The sequence below is a fragment of the Periplaneta americana genome, chromosome 10 (genome assembly GCF_040183065.1).
Source record: "Periplaneta americana isolate PAMFEO1 chromosome 10, P.americana_PAMFEO1_priV1, whole genome shotgun sequence".
Lineage (NCBI taxonomy): Eukaryota > Metazoa > Arthropoda > Insecta > Blattodea > Blattidae > Periplaneta > Periplaneta americana.
The window spans coordinates 166,892,375-166,917,296 of NC_091126.1; the positions used below are offsets into that span (position 1 = coordinate 166,892,375).

General features: G+C 35.6%; 1 protein-coding gene across 1 annotated transcript in view; it reads left to right on the forward strand.

The window, feature by feature from the left end:
- The first annotated feature begins 1,082 nt into the window (after positions 1-1,082).
- LOC138708141 (di-N-acetylchitobiase-like) overlaps positions 1,083-24,922 on the forward strand; it is a 33,821-nt gene continuing 9,981 nt past the window's right edge. The window contains exons 1-6 of the mRNA XM_069838367.1: positions 1,083-1,242; positions 7,455-7,599; positions 8,953-9,161; positions 12,405-12,547; positions 16,452-16,578; positions 22,794-22,958. Of these exons, the coding sequence (XP_069694468.1) occupies positions 1,132-1,242; positions 7,455-7,599; positions 8,953-9,161; positions 12,405-12,547; positions 16,452-16,578; positions 22,794-22,958 (900 nt within the window). The 5' untranslated portion in view covers positions 1,083-1,131. The remainder of the gene's footprint in view (positions 1,243-7,454; positions 7,600-8,952; positions 9,162-12,404; positions 12,548-16,451; positions 16,579-22,793; positions 22,959-24,922) is intronic.

A 24,922-nucleotide genomic window follows, 5' to 3' on the forward strand; every position in this document is an offset into this window, starting at 1 on the left:
AAATTTCGCGATTTTGCTTAATTATGGTATTTTATATATCTGGAAGGATAAAGAAAGTAACTGTGGAAAATTTCTTGAAAATCATTGTTACCAAAAAAAATACGATCCTTATGTATATGTGTCATTTTTTTTTTCAAATAAGAAATGCTGTGTTATGCATATATGAAAATTTAAAATTAAAAAAAAAAAAGTTTAACATAAAGAAAACAAGTAAAGAATTCTGGTTACGTTTGTTCTCAGAACCAAAAGGAATAATTTGTAACAAACCTTCGGAAGTCTTATCTGTAATAGTTTTTTTTTTTTTTTTTTTTTTTTTTTTGTGCATTTGAGCTTCACTAATTTGACATTTCGAATGTACATTCCCAGTCCAGTCTCCATTTAAGGTAAGTTGCCAAGCGATTGAAAAATTGAAATAAAAGTCATGAACATACATTTTTAACAAGTGAACAAAATTTAATAATTATTGTGATAGATTGAGTATATTTCCTGGTTATAGGCATATTTCGCACAGTGATCCAAATTTCGCGAGTTTGCTTAATTATGGTAATTTAGATATTTGGAAGGATAAAGAAAGTAATTGTGGAAAATTTCTTGAGAATCATTGTTACCAAAAAAAAAAATATGGTCCTTATGTATATGTGTCATTTTTTTTTCAAATAGAAAATGCTGTGTTACGCCTATATGAAAATTTAAAATTAAAAAAAAAATAAAATAAAGAAGCTTAACATAAAGAAAACAAGTAAAGAATTCTGGTTACGTTTGTTCTCAGAACCAAAAGGAATAATTTGCAACAAAACTTCGGAAGTCTTATCTGTAATAGTTTTTTTTTTGTGCATTTGAGCTTCACTAATTTGACATTTCGAATGTACATTCTCAGTCCAGTCTCCATTTAAGGTATTAATAATAATAATAATAATAATAATAATAATTATTATTATTATTGTTGTTATTTTTTTTTGCTGCTCTTGTGTTGAAGTAGCATCTTTCGTAACAATTAATTCAAGCAGCAGAATTTGATTTATGTTTGTTTTGCAGACTGTACACCAGTGTTATCATTTGAACTTCGATTACCATTAATATTTGCTTAGTTAGTCTATTGCAGTGACACGTTCGAGTTAGTTGATATAAATAATGTACTTCAAACTGCTTACGGTTTTGCTTTTAATTAAGCCATTGACATCTCAATGCCCCTGTGAAGATGAAGCCCTCTGTCAACCTGTGTCATCCACTCCAAATAGAGAGGTAAGAATAAGATGATTATGAGAAATAACATAATCCAAATCTGTACTTAAGTGCTTGTACATTACGTCGTCATCTTTCTGTAAGGGTTTTCTGTATACCACTAGTCTTATATAACATATCGATTTATTAATGTTCCAATTTCTAAACTTAAGGCCTGTATCTTCACAATCATAATTGTTTCACATGAGGATAAAAATTACATAATGAAATTTATTGTTTTCAAACAATACGTATGAATTGTCCCAAATATAGCTTCATGTGAAGGGATTGATTTGTAAGCACCTAAGTATGATATTTATACAATATCATAAAACTTTTCTGCAACAATGTTTTGCATTAATAACATTTTCTCCCAACTATCGCCAGATTGTACCGAGTGCGCTATTTCTGAGTATGCACTCAATAGAGATGATAAATCCGTGTTAATCTTGGCCTTGAGCTGTTGGGGAATTTGTGGACTACAATTTGTTTTCCTGTATTGTAATCAGTGGCTATGATAACAGTTATGTCAGAACAAGTAAAAAAAATGTTATCTTAAAACAAATTAAATCAGTATTCCAATGTTAAATATACTGTGTTTGTTTGTAGAATAGCGGGAAATTTGAAAGACTACCTGTTTGTGACAGAAAAGAAATGATTTTGGTCAGTGTGTTATAGTGGTAACATAGGCGCCACCACCTTTGAAGTACAGTAGCATGCAAATTAATCTGAACAACGTAATTACTTATGCAAAAACACTCAAACGGGATAAAAAAAAAGGATCTAAGACATACCTCAGTAATCTATGTGGCCTCCCCTGTTCCTAATAACAGCTCTGAGACGATTTGGCATAGATTCCACTAATTTCCCACAAATATTCTTCATTTCTTCATCGCGAAACCATACACCAATGAGGGCAGAAATCATCTTCTCCTTTGTAGAACAATCCATTTTTTGCATTCTTCTTTTGCAAATTGACCGCAAGTTCTCAATGGGGTTGATGTCGGGTGAGTTGCCTGGCCAGGGGAGTACCTGAATATTCTTCTTGTTGAAGAATTCTGTAGTTTTTCAAGATGTATGGCATGGTGCCAGGTCTTGTTGGAACACACCGCTGCCATCCGGAAATGATTTTTGCAGCTGGGGTACGATTCTGGTTTCCAACAGGTGAATATATTTGTCAGAATTCATCATTCCCTTGATAGGTATTAATGCTCCAGGCCCTTCATGTGTAAAATAACCCCAAAACATTACCTTAGGGGGGTATTTGGGTGCTTGTTGGAGATGAGCTGCTGTTACTTTTTCGGATCCTTTCCGTACGTAAGAAACACGGTGGCCGTGGACCTCGAAATGAGACTCATCGGAGAGAAGTATATTCTTCCAGTCATTCACTGTCCAGTGTTGATGTTATTTTTGCTCACATTAAGCGTTTTTTGCACATAACAGGGGTTAACAGTTGCTTCTTAATAGGCTTACGAGCCCTTCGTCCAGCTTCCAAAAGCCTACGCCGCACTGTTGTGACGTGAATATTCGCCCCAGTGGTAGCCATTAACTCGCGGGTTAAGTCGACAGCAGTTAGTCTAGGATTTAATTTACTTTTCCTGACAAACGATCATCTGCAGGTGAAGTCTTCCTTTTCCGGCCACAGTTTCCTTTTTTCTGGGGTGTGATGGATCCAGTCTCCCTGTATTGTTTTATGATCGAATTAACAGTAGCCAAACCGATGTGACATCCTGCAGCAATTTGCCTCTGTGTCATAGAAGAATGCTCTGCTAATGTTATAATTTTAGACCGTTTTCGTGGAGTTGTATCCATTTGTGTAGACGACAGAATGTACACAGGATTGCAGTATTAAGTCTTCAACACAACTGAAATGCTTATAAGTACAAAACGACAGGCAAAATGTCACATATTATAAAAAAAATAATAACGACAGACTTTCAACAATGGAATTACACGTACTACAGATGTCAATTAAAGCGGTATGAGCAGCTGTGAGGCCAACAATGACAGAAAATGTAAAAATATGTCGTGTTCGGATTAATTTGCATGCTACTGTATTGGGGTGAAGAAGCAGGTTTCTGCACAAAAGTCGAAGAAAACTTTAATTGCTGTTGTCCAGTAACTTCCTTACATGTTTCACAGAAAATAACATTGTCTGATTTTTCATATAATACCCATGGGAACTGCGTAACCCAATATGTTTGAAAACTGCGGCCCTTATGCATTACCTTTGCCTTTCGCTATTTTGCCCACTTTTCATTAATCTTGCATCGATGATGAATATGAGATATTAGTTTCATTATCACTGTTACAGTAACGCAGTTTATTATTCCGTTCCTGTTCATTGCAATTTTATTTTGGGCACTTTACTAAAAATTTATCAATTATCAATACTTAATATCGTAATTACTGATCACTTAATGAGCACACTGATGATCATCACAAAAAAACGATCACTGAAAGTGAATTTTGATAACAATTACTTTTAAATTTCGTAAAAAATTTTAAAATTGTTTATGAAAATGTTGTATGTTGACTGATAATAGGCTAAAGTACAGTTGAATACACTGTTAATTTCATATTGTTATTTCTTCTTGGTAATAATTATGACTGTTATTCTTCGATCGGAATAGTTGATAGATTTTAACTGAACTGAAAAATGGGATCATAGACAAAGAAATGGTCACCGCTGCATCATATGTGGGGATTCACTGATCGCAAATGCAGGAGGAAAGAAAGGGAAGAGGCGTTACTAATACATTCATTTTAATAACTATACCTCTCCATGGATTTGAAATAAGTTTTGGCTTATGTTCTGGTTCATCTTTCAGACAAATTAATTACTTGTTATGATTACCATTGGTTATTAATGGAGAAAAATTCGCTATTTTTACATGTTGACTTGGTGACCGGGACTCCACAGTATACTGTACATGCACTGTTGGGCGAATGATCTATGTAAAGATTAATTTATTGGTCCTACAGAGTCACTCAAATGAGTGCGTTCCTTGTGTGATGACTGTTGACTTAATATAATCATCATCATCCTTCACGACTTCACTTAATACAGTGAAACCTGTTCAAATCGGAACCTGAATAATCCGGAATCCTGTCTATTTCGGAACAATTTATTGGTCCCGGCAAAATTCATATGTATTATGTGTAATTTTTCCTGAATAAAACGGAAACGGAAACTGTCTGCTACTGTTAAAAGCGGAAATAATATTTTGGACATACTACTTTAATGTAAACTATATTTTGAAACAGTATGTGCTTTCAAGGAATGTACGAAGTACTCACTAAAATAAAAACAAGTTTTCTTCGTAAAATTTTTGAGGGTGCGAGGGTGTGTTGGCATGGTGGTCATAATTTTATTACCCTATTGACTAGGCAGACGAGTCCCTTCAAAGATGTTCAATGCTTCATTCCTGTATATTGTCGTAGCTGGGTAGAACACAAGTGTATTAGCGATTTCGTGATAAAAAAAAAGTTGCGTAAAAATGTTGCCTATCATTAATTGATGAAGTAAAAGTTATCGAGGAAAATGAGAAACGAAGAGTATGGAAAATAATGTTGAAATTTATGAATGGAAAACTCAGGTGTAACTTAACACTTTCAAAAATAAAGGCCGTATCATGAGTGAGTGGCTTGCGGTCAATAATGGTGACATAAAAAGAAAGAGAAAACAACTGGGTACATAGAAATAAATGAACTGTTGTGGGAGCGGATTGTTCTTGCCTTTTCAAAGATCACGCAAATTTCTGGACCTTTTCTGCAAAGAAAACCCTTGAACTGGCAAAGAAATTAAATAATCCAGAATTCAAGGCTTCTAGGCTCCTAGTCCAATTAAATAATGTGCTGTGATATACAGTACAGTACCGGTATTATATTATAGTGTTAAGTATTAAATTTAGTGTAATTAATAAACTTTACAGTTTTTATTGAGTGAGTTACGATACAATTTATACACGAAATGAGATTTTCATCAAGATCATTCACCAATTAAATAAGTGACAGAAAGCTGATTTAATGTCAGTACGGTAGTGTTAAACTGAATATTTTGTAATTCCTACAATTTCCGGCATGCCATTTTGTTTTTCATTTATACAAATGATAAAATATTCCATTTTAACTTCACACCTGAATAACACGGAAAAACCTATCCACAACGGAAAAAAAATTAGGACCATGTCACTTCCGTCTTGAACAGGTTTCACTGTATAATATATGTGTCAATATATATGTTGAAAATGGAGTAAGGCCACCAAGGGAAAATATCAAAGAAAGATTCGGTCCGGTACTGTGGATTGAGCCTCGGCGTAGCTCAATGGTTAGAGTGCCCAGTGTGTAGAACTGGGGAACCTGGGTTCGATCCCCAGTGCCGGAGCGAATTTTTCTCCATTAATAACCAATGGTAACCATAATAGATAATTCTGTAGGACCCATTAACGTAAATTAATTATTATTTTTAACACTAGGAATCTCTTTTCAAATTATTTGGAGGGGCGAGACCCATGTATTATTTTATTGGGAGGTGGGGGGCGATGCCCTTGGCTGTATAATTGGAGGGGGCAGACTGGTATAGCCCCCCCAAAGTTTGCTCCTGTGCGTGGTAATATATGATGACTTTCAGAAAACAAGTCACTTTCTGTGAAGAAAAGCAAGTCACGTTCTGTGAAGAATATATATTTAAATGTAATATTGCAAGGCAAAACAAGTACAGATGATTTTTCATTATAAAGTGGTAAACTGAATTGAAAACCGTTTTAATGTAATATACACAATGTATCAGTTCTACGAAAATGAGCATTATTTTAATCTAAGTTAAAGAGATCTTGGTTGTTAGTTGTAGGCTAATCCTGTGTAGATATGTTTCTAGTATGGAGGAGCTGTTACTTCAAATCTGGGCCGAATCACGGATGATATCAAACCAGCTCAAGGCCACATAATACTCACGTGTGACATGCTGAGATTCATATTGTCATTATAATGCAGTGTAATGAAATAATTACCTTAAATGTAAAGACGTCTACTACTTACTGGCTTTTAAGGAACCCGGAGGTTCATTGCCGCCCTCACATAAGCCCACCATTGGTCTCTATCCTGAGCAAAATTAATCCATTCTCTATCATCATATCCCACCTCCCTTAAATCCATTTTAATATTATCTTCCCATCTATTTCTCGGCGTCCCTAAAGGTCTTTTTCCCTCCGGCCTCCCAGCTAACACTCTATATGCATTTCTGGATTTGCCCATACGTGCTACATGTCCTGCCCATCTCAAACGTCTGGATTTAATGTTCCTAATTATGTCAGGTGAAGAATACAATGCGTGTGTTGTGTAACTTTCTCCATTCTCCTGTAACTTCATCCCTCTTAGCCCCAAATATTTTCTTAAGAACCTTATTCTCAGACACCCTTAACCTATGTTCCTCTCTCAAAGTGAGAGTCCAAGTTTCACAACCATAAAGAACAACCGGTAATATAACTGTTTTATAAATTCTAACTTTCAGATTTTTCGACAGCAGACTGGATGATAAAAGTTTCTCAACCGAATAATAACAGGCATTTCCCATATTTATTCTGTGTTTAATTTCCTCCCGAGTATCATTTATATTTGTTACTATTGCTCCCAGATATTTGAACTTCTCCACCTCTTCAAAAGATAAATCTCCAATTTTTATATTTCCATTTCATACAATATTCTGGTCACGAGACATAATCATATACTTTGTCTTTTCGGGATTTACTTCCAAACCTATCTCTTTACTTGCTCCCAGTAAAATTCTCGTGTTTTCCCTAATCGTTTGTGGATTAAAGACGTCTACTGCTGTGGTTAATTTTCTGAACTGAATAAAACAATCTGTTTTCCTGTGCAAAAAGGTTGTAATAGTTGCTTACATTGTAAGTTACAAACTTTTAGCTATAGACTGATTACAACCTTTCTACTGCTACACAACTATTGGCAACTGAATTGTGTGTAGAAAAATTTTAGTTTTGCCAGTGTTAACTTAATAGACACTTTCCATTGCGCGCATAGTTATTGTGAAAGAAAAGTTACTTTTACAGAAAAATGCACGTTACAATCTTTTTGCTCACAGATATTCAATTAATGGACTCTGCTAATGCCCCATTACTTTAAAACACACTCAAGTGATGATAATGCACTTATTCCACTAGTTGCGTAAATAAATATTAAAACTCGTGATTTAGAGCTTATTTACTTATTTTCAGGTATTTGCATTTATGAATGGTTGTGAAAAGAATATTTGGGAAACCTTCGACTGGAATAAATTAACTACCCTTGCAGTATCCAGTTGCTTCGTTCCAGAGCTTGTCTGCTTTGCTCATTATCACAATGTTCGAGTGGTACCATTTGGTAAGTAATATGTTTCTGTGAAAAGTTTTGACAAAAAGGACCATTAAATTCAAGCAGGGGTTAACACCTTTACAATGACGTAGCTCTGAAAAGATGCTTCAGTTGACATGCATTCCATATCTCAAATAGTTCAAAATGTTCTGCCCTACCATCCCATGAAGATTTATTTTTTCAGATACTCACTGTATATTTTCTTGACTCCATACTGTTTTAACTTACCTGTAGTTTTGTAATGAAGCTTTGTTATTCATGTAATCCACATAGCACGTTCCAACATTGTTGCTGTTTTCCTGGGCACCAAATTTGGGAGCTGTAAGACTTGTTTACAATATTACTATCCTATATTGGCCAGTCTACCACATTATCTGCTAGCTTACAAGCAAACATCCTGATGGGGGCAGATAAAAAAGTTAATTTTTTTCTTCCACCATGTTAATAATGTCAAAACAAGTGCTTACACAAATTTTGGCCGTTCGACCGCAATTACAAGGCTGTCTAGAAAGTGATTTTCCCTAGGGCCGTTTACAGAAAAAAGCACAATTGCATAGAAAGATTAACTGAAACAGATACAGGAATTGTTGAGCTATTTGTCAACATATTCCCTACTGGAATTGAGTCTTTATCATACCGTGGGTTCAATTTTTGTATCCTAGAATTCATAGAACTCAGTCTCCTGGGATTGGAACCAGCATTTGACAGCCATCTGCACCTCTCTTTCGATCCCATGATATGACAAATGTCTCAATTCCGGTGGGGAATATGTTGAAAAATAGCTCAACAATTGCTGTGTCTATAACTCACAATAAATTTCTCCAATGAAATCCTGTATTCTTTCTGTTAACGGCCACTGGTGAACTTATTTTTTTACGGCCCTCGTAATTGCGGTCGAGTGGCCAAAATTTGTATAAGCACTTCTTTCGACATTATTAACATGGTGAAAGAAAAAAAATAACTTTTTTTATATGCCTCCCTCAGAATGTTTGCTTGTTAGTTGTCTTATGAGTGATGCCTTATTAGTGTCAATTAATGAGATTCAAGCTGTCGTCAGACAGTTGGGTAAACAACAGCATCAATTTTCTCCCAACTATTACTATAATATCCTCAGATTTCAATGTCATATAACATTCTGGATTTCAACTCAGAACTGTAGATGAAACTAAGATTTTTATAATGATGTTTGGTTTTTTAGCTAGAATAATAGATTTGAAATAAATTGCAATAGAATTTCTTGTGGAGATTTGATACGAGGTTGCATTTAGGAGCATTATGTAATATATTTTTTTATGGATCGAAATAACTATTAATATTAGATACTTCGTTAATTAAAAAAGAAATGATTGTCTTCATTTACAGGTACATTGCCAGATGAATATCTGTTGAATGAAACCCTGCGCATGCAATGGATTGAAGAGAAACTATCACTGGCACAAGAACATTACCTGGATGGTTTCAATATTGATTTTGAGAGTGAAATACCAAGAGGCGACCCTAAGGCAGCTGGTCTCACTGCGCTAGCAGCTGAGATGACTTTGAAGTTTCATCAAGCAATTCCATTCTCGCAAGTAACTATTTGTTTTTTATAGTCCTGTTATAGACTACACACCAGTGAACTGTTTACTTAAAAGTAATAATCTTTAAATACTTTGAGCTTTTGCATTATGAAAAAGGCAAATTAAATCTGCAAAATGATAATTAAATCATAATTGAGTTTCTTAGATGTTACACCACTGCAGAGATCTTATGCATCACTGCTATACAGAAGGTTATATGAACTGCAGTTAGTTGATCCTTCAAATTCCATGACTGTAAGGCTTCTAATTGAATACCAACTTAAACAAAACATTATTAACATGAAAGCTAGGAACCAGTTCTACTTCCTGAGCTGTTTCTTTGCGGGGCGAGATGCAGAGGGGGTGAGTGGGTGGTCCTGGGTACCGCATGTGTCTACTACCCTACATTCAACACATCGGTCTTTTCAGGATTCCTTTTGTCAGCTATGGAGCAATATCAGCCATGGACAAGCGAATGTATATTATTATTATTATTATTATTATTATTATTATTATTATTATTATTATTATTATCATCATCAGTTGTTTTATGTTATTATAGATTCATATTTTCGTAACATTTATATATTTTTTTAGTATCCACTAAGTATAAAATAGCCACCGGTGCAGCCCAGTCAGCTAAGGCGCTTCCCTATCAATCCAGAGTTGCGCTCGGGTGTGGGTTCGATTGCCTCTTGGGCTGATTACCTGGTTCGATTTTTTTCCCGAGGTTTTCTCCAACTGTAAGGCGAATGTCATGTAATCTTTGGCGAATCCCCGACCTCATCTCGCCAAATACCATTTCGCTACCATCAATCCCATCGATGCAAAATAACCTAGTAGTTGATACAATGTCGTTAAATAACCAAGTAAAAAAAGTATAAAATAAAATTTAAAATAATATAGGGCTCACGGAACCCCTGAACATACTTTGAGAAATGCTGCTCTATGGCAATTCAGCAATAATTGAACGAAGAGTGGCCTAGTGTGTACTTACATCGCCATCGCCATCAGAGATAATAGCGATGGTGGTAACCACGATTAGAGTATCCAGTATTATAAACAGTAAAGACCCCATGTAATGGCATAGGATAATGTTTTCAGAACATGTAATATGCTGCCGTGACGATCGAGCAGACCTAAGAGGCATGGTTATAAGCACTAGGGAGCTCTCGGTTCAGGACGTGAGACACAGGCAGTATACTGTTTTTGCTGTAAGAAAAATCCTAATGTAAACACAAGCATGTGGCTGTCATACCCGTGATTAGCTCACAGTCGAAACACTCACATGACGCAGGAAAATATAGTCCGTCTTTGGAAACCATAATTTTGTATTATTTGAAAATAAAAAAAATTGAATTCTAGTTCTTAAATACAATGAAACATATAACTTCACTCATATGTAAAACGATATGTAAAAGAAAAGCTACTTTTATATTTTGTTATGTACTATGAATGCGGATGAATGCAAACAGTAATACCAAGGTAGTCTGTTCTTGTAACAAGCTGGCGTCACTTGAGCTTGTAGTTGTTCACGTAAGCACGTGGTAGACCTACTGAAGTATGGCTTCTGCATCCTAGGTGTGTTTGGTTATTAAACATAACCCTCTCAAAAGTGGAGAAAAACAAATAGTAGTCTTAAATGTATATAATAAGTTATGTGAGTTTTAATCACAGTAAATATAAATTAAATGTTTCTTAAGCAAATGAATGCATAGTAGTGAGGTTAGGCTACTTGACGAGTAACGGGAAATGTTTAACATGAAACAGAATGTACAACAGTAGGCGGGAACACGTACTGAGAATCTATGGCGCCAAACAGCGGCCAATGAAGCCTCACTTCAGTCACGTGCTATTGTTTACATTAGGATTTTTCTTACAGCGAAAGGATTATAGTTTTTCATTAGAAATGAGGGGTATTTCGATGGGTGTTCATTAGAGATGCCTGTTGCTAGTAGCCAGAGTTGGAGTGTAGTCAATATATACTGCAGGGCTGTGTCTTCTGCAACTGGTACTGATGATTTTAATTTACTTCTTTTGTGGTTTATGAATGGACAGTATAGAAGAACATGTTCCAGATATTCATCATGATTATTACACCACAGACAAGTAGGAGTATCAGAAAGGTGAAATCGGTGTAGGTACAATTGAGTGACAATGTGACCTGTTCTGGCTCTTGTTAAAAATGTTTGAACATATCTGGACAAGTTTTTGTACATTTCCAGGTCATTTGGTTTCTTTTGTAAGGACAGTAAAATTTTTCCTTTGCCAGAAGAGACCCAATTGTTGATCCGTAGGTTTGTAAAATGAGAGTGTACTGAAGCAAAGGCACTGGATAGAAATATCACTTGAAGATGTCTTGGTTCAAATATGTTGTCTGTTTTGCAATGTTATCAATTTTCCTGTTTCCAGGTATACCACAGTGATTAGGTATCCATTGAAATGTTATTTCCTTTTGGAGTTTTTTTAGTTTACATAGTTGTTTCTGAATGGGAATAATTCTATGTGCGTATAGGTTTGGTACATACTTGATTATATTAAATATAGCCCCCTTGGATTCGGTAAATATGCAAATAGATTTTTCAGAAATTTGAGTAACACACTGAAGAGCAGCAGCATCAATAGCTAGCAATTCAGTGTCAAGACTAGAGGAGGATGAACATGGTATGAAGTAACTTTCTTGATATTTTGAAATATAATACCCTGCTCCTTATGTCCCATCATCAGCGTTTAGAGATCCATCTGTATAAATTTGAAGGTGATCCTTATGTGTGCTGCAGATTAGTTCTATGGTATCTAAGTACTTATTTAAGTAACAATAAATCATGTGAAATTAGGTTAGATATTGTTGAATAGAGGTTAACAGAAAAGCTGGTTACTTGTAGTGGATCCAATAGAGTGGGCCACCCTTCAGGTCTAGGACAATATGGCCCTGATCTTGTAATACGTCACATATTTCATAATTATTTGGTTAAATTATAAGTTTTTTCCAAATAAAATAAGGTCTGACATTCCCTCTGAAACCACTTTCAAATACTAAAATGACAGTAACAAAATTTAAATGAAGACATGGATAAATTTACATTAAGTGGTGCTTGTTGCGGTCTGAAGCTATGAAGATGATATACAAGAATGTTGTTCAAGAATGTTCATTTCAATAAATTTAAGATTAGATTAGTTTTATCTTAATTGAACAGAACATTTCACTTTTATTGTTGCATCTGATTCAATACATGCGTGTAATTTCTTGTTTAGGTGACAATTGATGTTGCCTGGTCTCCAAGTGGCATTGATGGGCGATGGTATGATTATGTGGGCCTTTCGAATGCAGTCGATTACCTGTTTGTGATGGCATATGATGAGCAGAGTCAGATATTCGACGATGAGTGTACTGCTTTGTAAGTACGAAACTATTCTATTTTATAAATATCTTAATACAGTAATATTTCTTTTACATGAACACATTCACTCACCCTAGTACATGACATAACTCTCCACATCATGTACAGCATTGCCCGCCGAAGTGGTGTGCAACCAGAAAATGAGTCACAGTCCTGCCATCTATCTGCAATATGCGGAACCCGAATCACATAAAATGAAGAGGGTAGGCATTATATACATAATACATACATACATCTTTTATATGTTCCACACTTATATGATTTTCACTCTCATGTTTTTTTTTTTTCTGAAATCCTGGCAAAATTCTTACACTTTCCATGTTAATTTATTTTGGTTATATATTTTTCGGTCCACACCTGTGGAGTAATGGTTAGCGCGTCTGGCCGCGAAACCAGGTGGCCCAGGTTCGAATCCCGGTTGGGGCAAGTTACCTGGTTGAGGTTTTTCCGGGGTTTTCCCTCAACCCAATATGAGCAAATGCTGGGTAACTTTCGGTGCTGGACCCCGGACTCATTTCACCGGCATTATCACCTTCATCTCATTCAGATGCTAAATAACCTAAGATGTTGATAAAGCTTCGTAAAATAATCTACTAAAATAAAATATATTTTTCGTTCCTAGGTCTTTCACACTTATACTATCGCATTTTAATCCCCAGGAGAGAGGAATGCTCTTGGAATTCTCATGTTTCTTGATAGCCAGCAAATTTTACGTACATCTCTGAATGCTGTCCAAGCTCCGTTTTCAATGTTTGTGATGTGTTGTTCAATTTATGAGTCCTTGAATGACTTTCGTATTGAGATCAGTGAAAATATCCTCTTTCAACTTAGCCTGTGAGACAGCTGGCAATTTTTAGGTGATAGTGGAAACATTGTCCATTCTCATCAAGAGCTTTAACAAATTGTTTCATCAGCCCCAATTTTATATGTAATGGTGGTGAGAATACCTTTGCTAGGCCAACGAAGCTGACATTCTGCACATTTTTACTGCGATTGGTCTTAGAGGCCATGCTGCTTGTGTCCAATGTTTATCACATGCTCAACTATTCCATTCACAAATATAATACGGATATTTCTTGTACGCTGTTGGTATCCAAGCGACATACCATTCAGTTTTTAGATCACCACACAATAACCACTGTTCCTCTCCATATTCTGTTTTCTCTAAGAGCATTAACATTTCTTGAAACTTTCCTTCAATTGCACAGAATATGCAACTGGCACAGAGGATATTGGTTTCCGCTGTGAAATAATACTTACTTACTTATTGGCTTTTAAGGAACCCAGAGGTTCATTGCCGCCCTCACATAAGTCTGTCATTGGTCCCTATCCTGAGCAAGATTAATCCAGTCTCTACCATCATATCCCACCTCCCTCAAATCCATTTTAATATTATCTTCCCATCTACGTCTTGGCCTACCCAAAGGTCTTTTTCCCTCCAGCCTCCCAACTAACACTCTATACGCATTTCTGGGTTCGCCCATACGTGCTACATGCCCTGCCCATCTCAAACGTCTGGATTTAATGTTCCTAATTATGTCAGGTGAAGAATACAATGCGTGCAGCTCTGCGTTGTGTAACTTTCTCCATTCTCCTGTAACTTCATCCCTCTTCGCCCCAAATATTTTCCTAAGAAACTTATTCTCAAACATCCTTAATCTCTGTTCCTCTCTCAAAATGAGAGTCCAAGTTTCACAGCCATACAGAACAACCGGTAATATAACAGTTTTATAAATTCTAACTTTCAGATTTTTTGACAGCAGACTAGATGACAAAAGCTTCTCAACCGAATAATAACAGGCATTTCCCATATTTATTCTGCGTTTAATTTCCTCCCGAGTGTCATTTATATTTGTTACTGTTGCTCCAAGATATTTGAATTTTTCCACCTCTTCGAAGGATAAATTTCCAGTTTTTATAGTCCCATTTCATACAATATTCTGGTCACGAGACATAATCATATACTTAGTCTTTTCGGGATTTACTTCCAACCCTATCACTTTACTTGCTTCAAGTAGAAGTAGTGAAGTAGTACATCCTTCAAAATTCTTTGCTTTGAATCTATGAAAAAAACCTCCATTACTGTGCAGAGTAGCCATTTGCTGTAAGTTACAACATGAGGTTTTCACGTGATTACAGTACACTAATTCTTCTTCACAAGAAAAATTATTGAATACATTCTTGTTTACAATACCGAAACAATATTGAAGATGTCCTTCCAGGGATTAGATTTGTCTCTTTTAGTTGAGATCCTAGTACTTCCGAGCCTATTTGGATTGATTCAAGTCTCTCACCAAATCGTTCATTTTTGGTTGTGTAGAGCTGTACATTGAAATCCACGTCATTTGTGTGTCAGTAACAATCCGAGTATGTGAATGGCAATTTGCTTTTTAAATCAGGCACTGGGACATCAGGGCTGTGAAGTACAGGTCTCATCGCAGATTGTACAGATACAGAATTAAAAAAATGGTAGCAATCCTCCCCTATGTAGGCAACAAGCTTCGCAAGACTGTCCACAAGTACTGGTAGCATACATTTAGGCACAAGTGCAATGTGTTGTATCTGGAACTTAGTAAAATTAAGTGACCCAAATTGTTTCTGGTCTGTACTGCCCATCAGGTGCTACATATGTACTTCGTGACATCATCCAGTATTGCCTTCTGGTGGGAAATTCATTTTCTAATGTTATCCATTACTGTCAAATGCTACACATTCCACTACTATGTTCATTACGTGGTTGTACAATATAATATAAATATATGGTAGGCAGGGAGATGCACTGTCACCTCTACTTTTTAACTTCGCTCTAGAATATGCCATTAGGAAAGTTCAGGATAACAGACAGGGTTTGGAATTGAACGGGTTACATCAGCTTCTTGTCTATGCGGATGACGTGAATATGTTAGCAGAAAATCCACAAACCATTAGGGAAAACGCGGAAATTCTACTTGAAGCAAGTAAAGTGATAGGGTTGGAAGTAAATCCCAAAAAGACTAAGTATATGATTATGTCTCGTGACCAGAATATTGTACGAAATTGAACTATAAAAATTGGAAATTTATCCTTCGAAGAGGTGGAAAAATTCAAATATCTTGGAGCAACAGTAACAAATATAAATGACACTTGGGGAGAAATTAATCGCAGAATAAATATGGGAAATGCCTGTTATTATTCGGTTGAGAAGCTTTTGTCATCTAGTCTGCTGTCAAAAAATCTGAAAGTTAGAATTTATAAAACAGTTATATTACCGGTTGTTCTGTATGGTTGTGAAACTTGGATTCTCACTTTGAGAGAGAAACAGAGATTAAGGGTGTTTGAGAATAAGGTTCTTAGGAAAATATTTGGGGCTAAGAGGGATGAAGTTACAGGAGAGTGGAGAAAGTTACACAACACAGAGCTGCACGCATTGTATTCTTCACCTGACATAATTATGAACATTAAATCCAGACGTTTGAGATGGGCAGAGCATGTATTACGTATGTGCGAATCCAGAAATGCATATAGAGTGCTAGTTGGGAGGCCGGAGGGAAAAAGACCTTTGGGGAGGCCGAGACATAGATGGGAAGATAATATTAAAATGGATTTGAGGGAGGTGGGATATGATGGTAGAGACTGGATTAATCTTGCTCAGGATAGGGACTGATGGCGGGCTTATGTGAGGGCGGCAATGAACGTCCGGGTTCCTTAAAAGCCAGTAAGTAAGTAAGTACATTTCCATTTATAATTAAATCTATATTTTCGGACATTTGGTTTTTGGTTACAAATTATATATGATGGAGCAAAATAAATGTAATTTTCAGTGTTTTCAAGTTGCAGTCATTAAGAAAATGATAACATTTCCAAAACAGAAAAATTACTGTAGTGTAGTGTAATTTGCATTAAATTAATATTAAATTTTCAGGGCAAACTCTGGACTTACCAAGACTGATGCAGGCTTACTGCAGTATATGGAAGTGGGCATACCGGCATCCAAATTAGTACTAGGAGTGCCGTGGTATGGTTATGACTATGAATGCATTGAGCATGAGGTAACAGCTTTGATTTATTCTGTCTAATTTATAATTATTAATATATGAAGGACTCCCTGCAAAAAACGAGGTAGCTCCACTTTTACAAAGTTGTGGAAAACTACAAAGAAACATTTTTAAAAATTCAAATTATAACAGAGCTTCTTTCCTTTTTCAGACTATGTTCTACATGGCTAGGAGTTTCATTTTATCACTCAATCATTTATTATAATCAGCAATTTAAGGCGGGTAAAATATAAACAAATAATGGAACTACCTCCTTTTTGCAATAAAATTGGATATAATTAGCCACGTTTTACACTGAACACACAATTACCGTGTCAATATCATAAACTACAACACAATACATAGCATATATACTGCGTGTTCAGTTCAAAGTGTCATGGCTCGCTGTATGCCGTCATGTGGCTAGCCGATGAGCCTAGAGAATTCGATCTTCCTACACTTCTGCAGAGGTGTATTACCTATGTGCCAGAGAAGTTGCCTGGCACGTACGGCGTTCATTCTGAAGATTACTTACCGATATGTATGGTAATGCCCGTAGTGGCAGGAATGTGAACTGTTTGGAAACACGTACTGAGGTGAGTTTTTTTTTCTTATTGTCGGGATATGGGAAGAGGGTTAAGATGGTTATTTATGTATTTGTTGACACGACGGTCAACATGGACATGGAGAATTTGATTTGTGTTGTGGAATGTTGCCATACGCAACCAATAATAACAAATACCCTGCGTTCGACTTGCCCGCGCAAAACACAGTTTGAAAGAGGTTATGGTAGCACACAGACCATACAGACCGCCATCTGTTGCTATGACGTTCAAGTTATACCATACACATTCTCAAGTTCAGATTGAATGCCTTGATGAATAGGCAACTTCTCTGACATAAAAGCTGAAACTCGCTTCAAATCGCTGACTCACAACAGTGACGTCATGACACACTTTGAAATGAACACCCAGTATATATATATATATATATAGGTGTTAAGGGTTGGAGTGCACAAATTTCATATAATGACAGATTACTGTACAGTGAATTAAAAAATTATATGTAAAATTTTGGCTATATTCAATGGTTAATGCACAAATGCAATGTTTATTTATCTAACATCGCAACAATGTCAGTGTTATTTAAAAAGTCCACAATAATGTCAATTAATGTACAGTGCAGTCCAAAATTGGCAGTTTTTTAAGGCTGTCAATGGAGCATTTTTCAAAATGACTGCTGCTTGATTTGCTGGCAGGAGCAATAAGACCACCTACCAGAATGCCTTGATAAGAACTGCATAGCTTGTCAGTAGCTACTACTAGTGATGAGATAAACTGCTCATTTGTGATCACTGTTCGACCTGTGACTGCTCACTTTGGATCACGGTGATCTTAGACAGTGAAACAGTGATAAACAGTGATTGAACTGCGAACTTGATCGAGGTGAACACTGGGCAGTCCGTTCCTCATTTGAGTGTTTCACTGCATTGTTCATCAATTCGCTGCATTCAGCGCTCTCGATATTTCCCACGTGGTAGGCGAGGGTGAGAGAATGTTGAGGTTATGTGTATGTAGTTCACTGAAGTCAAATGTAGGCACAACACTGAGCTGTAAATATAGGCGTTCCATCATTTTAAAAACATTTCGAAGGTCTGAAATAAATTCAATTGTCATTATTCTTTAACGTTTTATGTGATTAACTATTTATTAAAATATTATGACCACATAACTACCGTAAAGTGGGGTGACTTTGAACGCCGAGGTGACTTTGAACAGTAATTTAGCGCCTTTCTAAATTAAATGCTGTACCCAATTGCGAAAAAAGTGAACTAATTTATTGACAAATTAAACAGTTTTTTCGCAATTGGGTACAGCATTCAATTTAGAAAGGCGCTAAGTTACTGTTCAAAGTCACCTCAGCGTTCAAAGTCACCCCACTTTACGGTAATGTAAAAAATGTATATTACATTATAAAGGAACAAACAAAACCCATGTAGGTCTATTATCACAAAGATTGAGGTATACGACATAGGCATGCCGGCACTAAAGTAACAAAATGCACTTTTACATCACAAAGGAACAAACATAACTTATGTACTGTATGGCAATTGTTGATTCTATTATTTAAGAAATGCGTGCAATAATGATCTAATCAGGAACAGCTGACGCATTTGCCATACTGTATTATCACAATGGCTGAGGTATAAAGAAAAGTTATAATCTTACATAAAACAATATAAACACAAGATTAGGTCTTTAAAACATTATGAATAAAATAATATAGATCTACACTGAATGACACGAAATAAGAATAATAATAATAATAATAATAATAATAATAATAATAATGGTAGGCCTATTAATAGCTAATAATGATACCGTAAATTATAAATCATTGTTTGTACTCAGTTTGTTACGATGTGCCATCATATTCATTTATATGACTAAATATAAATGAAATTTAAAGGAACAGATCGCTTTTCAAAGTATTTCCCCCCTTAAAAGCATGTTTTTTTCATATTAGTCCAGGACATACTAAATGAAGAAACGTTATCTAAAAGGAACGAATTAACCATCAGTTTTATTTTAATTATAAACCAACATTATAAATTCCCAATTATTTTTTCCCTTCAGTGAAATAGTCGTACAAAATTGTGTACGACTTAGGGTGCAGTCGTACCTCGTACAATCAGTCAAAATAGTACGACTATAGTCGTACGTATGGCATGAAATGTTACGTAACATGTTTCGTGCTTATGTTGTTTAGACTGAATTCTTCTTGCATATAGTAGGATAAGTGTCTTTTAGGGAATAATAGTGCTGGTTTTAATTAATTTTGGAATGGTCATGAATGATAAAGGGTTAGCTGTTTCGTATTATCGTGCGTTTTGATGTATTAATAACAGAATAAACATGCCTAAGCAGTCCAATTGTTCGGAGTGTAATAAAGGCTTTGACTATAATAGAAATCTTAGAAGACATGTATCAAAAGCACATCCTCATGTTTTAAAGATAAACCAGAAGTCGTATGCTTATGAGTGTTCTGCATGTCAAAGAAAATTTAATCACAATAAAAATTTGAAATTCCACGAAAGATTAGTTCATAGTACCGGCACACCTGAAAATGTTAAGGAAAGCAAATTGGCTTCCTCTCCTACGGCTGTCGCTGTCATTCAGCATAGCAGGTATAGCATTCGTCTCTTTCTGCCCTCATTCGACATTGCTTACGCTCCCTAGACTCTTGTGAACGGTGAGCAGTTTAGCCCTCGACCTGTGATCACTGCGGTTCGCGGGCGTAGTTGTTCCCAGTTTTGTCACCAGGTAGCATAAGCACAGCAGCAGCGCAACACAAGCAGAGCCGTGAGAAAAGAACATGAACTGTCTGCTGTCTGAACTGGTGAGCAGTTTAGCCCTCGACCTGTGATCACTGCTTAAAGAGTTGTTTAATCACAGGTGTGATCGTGATTTTTCGATCACAGTGATAAGATCACAGGTCAGTGATATTCTGCTCATCACTAGCTACTACCCAATTATAAGAAAAAAATGCGACAAATTAACAGTAATCATTCGTCATTATCACAGGTTCCCTAAGTTATTAATATGCTTATACCTTTCAGGCAGCGTTTCTCAAACTTTTTTGAACTGGGGACCACTTTTTTAAGTCAGAACAGTTCCGCAGACCACCTTACTCTTGTTCCCTTCAAAAGCAAATTTATCATTTTTGTAGCATATTTTAGTACCAGTATACTTATATTTTAAAATAGAATTAATTAATTATAATATTTTTCTAATTATATGTTTTGTAGTCAATCACAAGTAACTTACAACAAATTCTATGCATACTTGAATCATCGTTTGCCTGTTAGCAGTTTGTTGTTTGAAATCCTTCTTATGTGGTACACGCTAGTAGCTGTCCATGACTCTGTTAAATACTGTCCATTATAAATAATGGAAAACTGGCTTTGATCCGGATCTTTGAAAAGAAAGGAACATGATGATACGCTTCATTTAGGCAGTGCTAATAGTTCAGAAGCTGTGTGTGAAGAAATATATTAATATCAGTGATTATAGTGTCATCAAAGAAATATCTAGTCCTAGTGGTAGCTATTCAAAGAAAAAATATTTTCGTAAATATGACAAGAGTTATTTGGAACTTTGATTTGCTTGGTGTGGCAATGAAAGTGAACCAAAACCTTGGTGTGCGTTGTTTGTTACGAAGTGCTTTCAAACGAGTGTATGAAACCCGCGAAATTGAAAAGGCACTTAGAGACGAAACACGCAAGTGTAAAAAGTAAATCTGTTGGATTTTATAATAGGCTGAGTCTAAAATTTCTTATATCATCATCTGGAAAGAAAAAACTTAATGCAAAAACATATCCGATTTTCAGCAAGTAAAGATGCAATTTGGCACGTTCTATTATTGGTGTACGACGTACAGTACGTGGCCATTTCAGTGTGCAGACTGGTTGTTGGCAAAACTACTAAGAAAGTCATCAATACATGAAAAGGTTCGGTACTTTGGTCCTCTGTTATGAATTTGGGTGGTCCCTGGCTGGGTTATAGGCTCGGCGCCAGATATGCAGGGAAAAGTTGGCGAGTAGCACCACTTTCATAGTTCATAGTGCTTTAAATACCTCTTTTGTTGCTGAGAGTAGAGTGAGAAGTGGGTATACGGGTAGGGTAAGAAATTTCATAAAATATTAGTACTAGGAGAAAAAGTGAAAGGTGATTGCCATGTGTCATTTCCAAACTCTGAGATTTTCAACTACAGTGTGATATGCAATTCGTTTGAATTTTATTCGTCCTTCTGTCTTTTTTTGAAGGACCACAAGGGCAGAACTCGAGGACCACAGGTGGTCCGCGGACCATAGTTTGAGAAACGCTGCTTTAAGGGAACTGGCCACCCTACCCCATTATCTCCTGGCCTAGTTGCCTCATGAGTGAATCCTTATTGGTATCGCTTATGAGGTTCAGACCTGTCTTTAATAATAATTTATTTATTTAATCTGACAGGATTAAGGCCATAAGGTCTTCTCTGTCATCCTACCAGATAGCACATATAAACACAAAAAAGAAATACAAACACTGATGAAAATAATACAAATTAAGTTTAAGCCCTATAGAGGGTCAACAGAGTCAAAAGAACTCTATAGAGCTCTCATCGAGCTAATACAAGAAAAAAGAAAGAAAACAGAGATAGCAATGATATTGATAACTGACAATAATAATAACAATAATAGTAATAATAATAATAATAATAATAATAATAATAATAATAATAATAATAATAATAACAATAATAATAATAATAATAATAAATACATTACATATTAATTTTCAATTTTACAACAGCATAGTTACAATATTTACTATATATCATGGGTTAAGATGAAGTTGCGCAACCTGACATGTGTTCAACAAGCAAGTCCACGAACTAGAATGTGATTTTTTAATTTAAATTTGAATTTTGATATTGTCCGACAGTCTCTGACATGGTCAGGGAGAGAATTCCAGAGGCGTGGAATAGATATGCTGAAAGATGATGAGTAGAAGGATGTTCTGTGCAGAGGAATAGAGAGAAGATAAACAAAACGAGATGCTAGGTAAGAGGGTGTGGATGATTTTAAATAGTAATAAGAGAGAGTTGAAGAATCTTCTTTCTTTAAGTGGACTCCAAGACAACAATTCTAGTGACGGTGTTACATGATCGAATTTTCTAATGTTACAAACGAAACAAACGCAGATATTGTGAACACGCTGTAGTCTATGGGCAAGATCAGTATTTAGATTCGTGAATAGAGAATCGCAATAATCGAAGTGGGGCATCACTAAAGTTTGGATCAGGTTCTTTTTAAGGCTGAGAGGTAAAACGTTGGTTAAGTGTTTGAGGGAATGAATTATGGAAAAAGTTTTCTTACATATGTAGGTCACTTGACTTTGAAAATTTAAATTTGAATCTAAATATACCCCTAAATTTTTTATTGTCTTACTATATGTAATTGTAGTATTATTTATTTTTGTATTTGATACAGTGGCTAGATCTATTTTGTTTAACGCTCGTTAGTGGCCCATTATTATGGCTTGTGATTTATCTGGATTTAGTCTGAGTCCAAATTTTTGCGCCCATTGAGCTACAGATGCTAGATCTTCATTAATTCTGGTCACAGAGTCTTTAGACAGTTGACTAAAAAAATACCTTTAAAGTCATGAAAATATTGTTTGTTTCAGAACCAAACGTGTTTTATTGAAGAAGTTCCATTTCGTGGAGCTAATTGCAGTGATGCCGCAGGGAGACAGATACGATATTCAACAATAGTTGAGCAGATGCTGCCAAATGCTACAGGAGGTCGGCAGTGGGATTATCAGGAGAAATCTCCATACTTTTACATGATGGTAAAAATTGAAATGTCGCAATTTATCATTTGTATGGGGTACACTGGCTCGCAAAACTTTTGTCCTATGAAATAATGTGGGAGTGAACTTTGTGAGACATTTGGCCGGTTTGTCCAAGTACTGTTAGAACACTTAACGGCTGTTAAACCATCAACAGTTTGTTAAATACAGTTTTTCCATTTGTTCAACACCAGTTTGGCTCAACAGATTCTTAACTGTTTGTTAACTTTAAATGTAGGATTTCAGGCCGTTAACTCATTTAACAAATAGTTAAACATGGCGGATAACACCACAGCTGTTCAGACAAAAGTTGTGAAAATAACATGTTATGTTTCTCTTTGAGGAATGTTTAGAGTAAGGGCCGGTTTCACCAAGCTTCGGTAAATCTGTACAAATGAAACATTAACTAGTACTGTACATTAAAATATTTACACGAGTACGTTTGTATGCGAGTTGTCTCCGTAGACTTCAAGCCGAGCAGCTATATGTGCCTCGTCGCGCTGGTTACATCATAACTCTCCATTGGAGTAGTCAGTAGCGAGTTGGCTTTGCCATCTCAGGGGCCCGTGTTCGATTTCCGGCGATAACTTTTTTTTTATTAACATAACTAATTTTTATACATGTTGCCTTTCTTCTTTTTTTCAATTTTGTGTACTGGAACGAATTATTTCGCAACTCTGGCTCCACTAGGAGAATTTAAAAATCTCTTGGGAGATCAATTTTCTTCCCGAAATAAAACAAAGATAAACAAACAAATTAAAGAAAAATAAAAGAAATACACATGTGGATCTAATACATTGTCTACATGCCACAGGCCTCTATCACTGCCTGGCATTTTCGGGGCATTGAGTCCACCAGATCGCGGAAAGAGTTCTGGTCCTTAGCGAAATCTTCCCGGGTAATCAGAACTTGATCCCAGAACTGATCTGGATTTTGAGGTGGAATGTCTCGATATTTGTCAATCCTCCTCTTTTTCATGCTTTTCCGTGAACCGTCTTTGAACGTTTATGGCGGTGTGCACGGGGTGATTATCCTGCTGGAAAATTAAATTTCCATCGGAAAGAAAAAGATTATAAATTCCAAGAATCCAGTTCTTTCACTTCTGTTTTGAAGCCAGTGCAAACATATCTTATCGCTAGCTATAATATAATTATAATAAGTGAAAGTTAATATACCAATTAAGTTTTGTTGTTTGAATGCACATTATGTATTAATTTACTAATATTTCTTAGGTACCGGTATGTAGTTATAATAATCACTTTCATGTCTTAAAATAAAACTCAGTTGTATGTTACCTAGTTGAAATAGGCCACTTGTTCCAATTCACCACCTACTATTAATTCTAGATTCTATGTTACTGGTTCTTTAACTATAGCCGATGTCAATAGTGCTTCAAAATACGCAGTGAGTAAATAATAAAATGTTTCAGCAGCAATTGCTTCTTTAGGACGAAATTACATATAATTTATACATGGACCTGAATTAGAGAATTTTATATGATATGGAATTCTCCTTGGAGTTTTGTGTACAGTTGACTACACACACATTCCTGTAATTATTGTCACCTGGTGGTCATAATGCTGAGATTTTTGTGAAGAGAAATTCATATTTATCATTATAAAATATAACCATACTTATAATAATTATTATTATTCAATAGTAGTCAATGCAACTTTCATTTATCAACTCTCTGCACTGTATGAATCATGGCTACTGTAACAGGTTACGATTTTACACACGTTTCATGACTTACTCTACAGTACAGAATTTAAATAATAATATCAGCCAATAAGAAGTTGTCTTATATATGCAAAATCATTACCAACTGCTGTTGAGTAGTTAGAATAGTATTAACGACAGTTAAAGTTAAGTGTTGGCTATTTTAAACAAAATTATGTTGGAAAAATGGAAAACATCTTAACAAAACGTTAAAAATGAACCTTCTGTTAATTTAACATTTGTTA